The sequence below is a fragment of the Wasmannia auropunctata genome, unplaced genomic scaffold (assembly GCF_000956235.1).
Source record: "Wasmannia auropunctata unplaced genomic scaffold, wasmannia.A_1.0 LD335658.1, whole genome shotgun sequence".
NCBI lineage: Eukaryota > Metazoa > Arthropoda > Insecta > Hymenoptera > Formicidae > Wasmannia > Wasmannia auropunctata.
The window spans coordinates 1-880 of NW_012027232.1; the positions used below are offsets into that span (position 1 = coordinate 1).

Below are 880 nucleotides of genomic sequence, written 5' to 3' on the forward strand. Positions count from 1 at the left end.
TCTCATCGACTGTGAGTACCTTTNTAAAATTTGCAGAGACTGCAAGCAAAGCGGACACAAAACAGGATTCTGTAACAGCATGACGGAGTTCTACGCGAAGCGAAAAGCCAATTGCGAACGACGAAGTTCAGACCCTGGACAAGTTCACCAAGTGCGAAACACAGATGCATCATCGAAATCCGAGCGCAAGTTCGTCACCACTCGAATCAATGATGCAAAGATCAAGCTGCAACTTGACTGCGGCTCCGATGCTACGATCATCTCACAGGATAACTGGAAAAAGCTGGGCAGTCCAAAACTCAAGCCTAGCGATGTACAACTAACAAGCGCTTCGGGTCACAGCATTCACATTTGGGGAGCATTTGACTGTTGCATAAAGCTTAACGATCACGAAGCCCTGGGAACTTGCCACGTCTCTTCGCGAATCAACTTGTTAGGAAACAACTTTTTCCAGCCGCTTGGATTGTGGGATGTGCCAATCTCCTCTCTTGTCTGCAACAAAATTGTTACAAACTCTGAACACGACATTGTTGCCGAGGTCAAACGAAAGTTTCCCCAATTATTTTCCGACGGCCTTGGTAAGTGCACCAAAACAAAAATCTCTCTTACTCTCAAGCAGGGAGCCAAGCCGGTTTTTCGCAAAGCTCGACTAGTGCCGTTCGCCGCAGCCCCAGTGATCGCCGCCGAGATTGAACGCCTTCGACATTTGGGAGTCATCAGCCCAGTTGATTTTTCTACATCGGCCGCACCGATTGTCGCGGTCAAGAAATCAAACGGCAAGACTCGCATCTGTGGTGATTACTCGACAGGCCTCAATGACATTCTTGAGCCCAACCAGTATCCGCTTTCGACACCCGAGATGATCTTCGCCACGCTGGCA

The 880-nt window shown here is 48.9% G+C and overlaps 1 protein-coding gene across 1 annotated transcript in view; it reads left to right on the plus strand.

Annotated features, from left to right (window-relative positions):
• The first annotated feature begins 79 nt into the window (after positions 1-79).
• Positions 80-880, plus strand: part of LOC105456476 (uncharacterized protein K02A2.6-like) — an 8,773-nt gene continuing 7,972 nt past the window's right edge. Inside the window, exon 1 of the mRNA XM_011700546.1 lies at positions 80-837. Within this exon, the coding sequence (XP_011698848.1) occupies positions 80-837 (758 nt within the window). The remainder of the gene's footprint in view (positions 838-880) is intronic.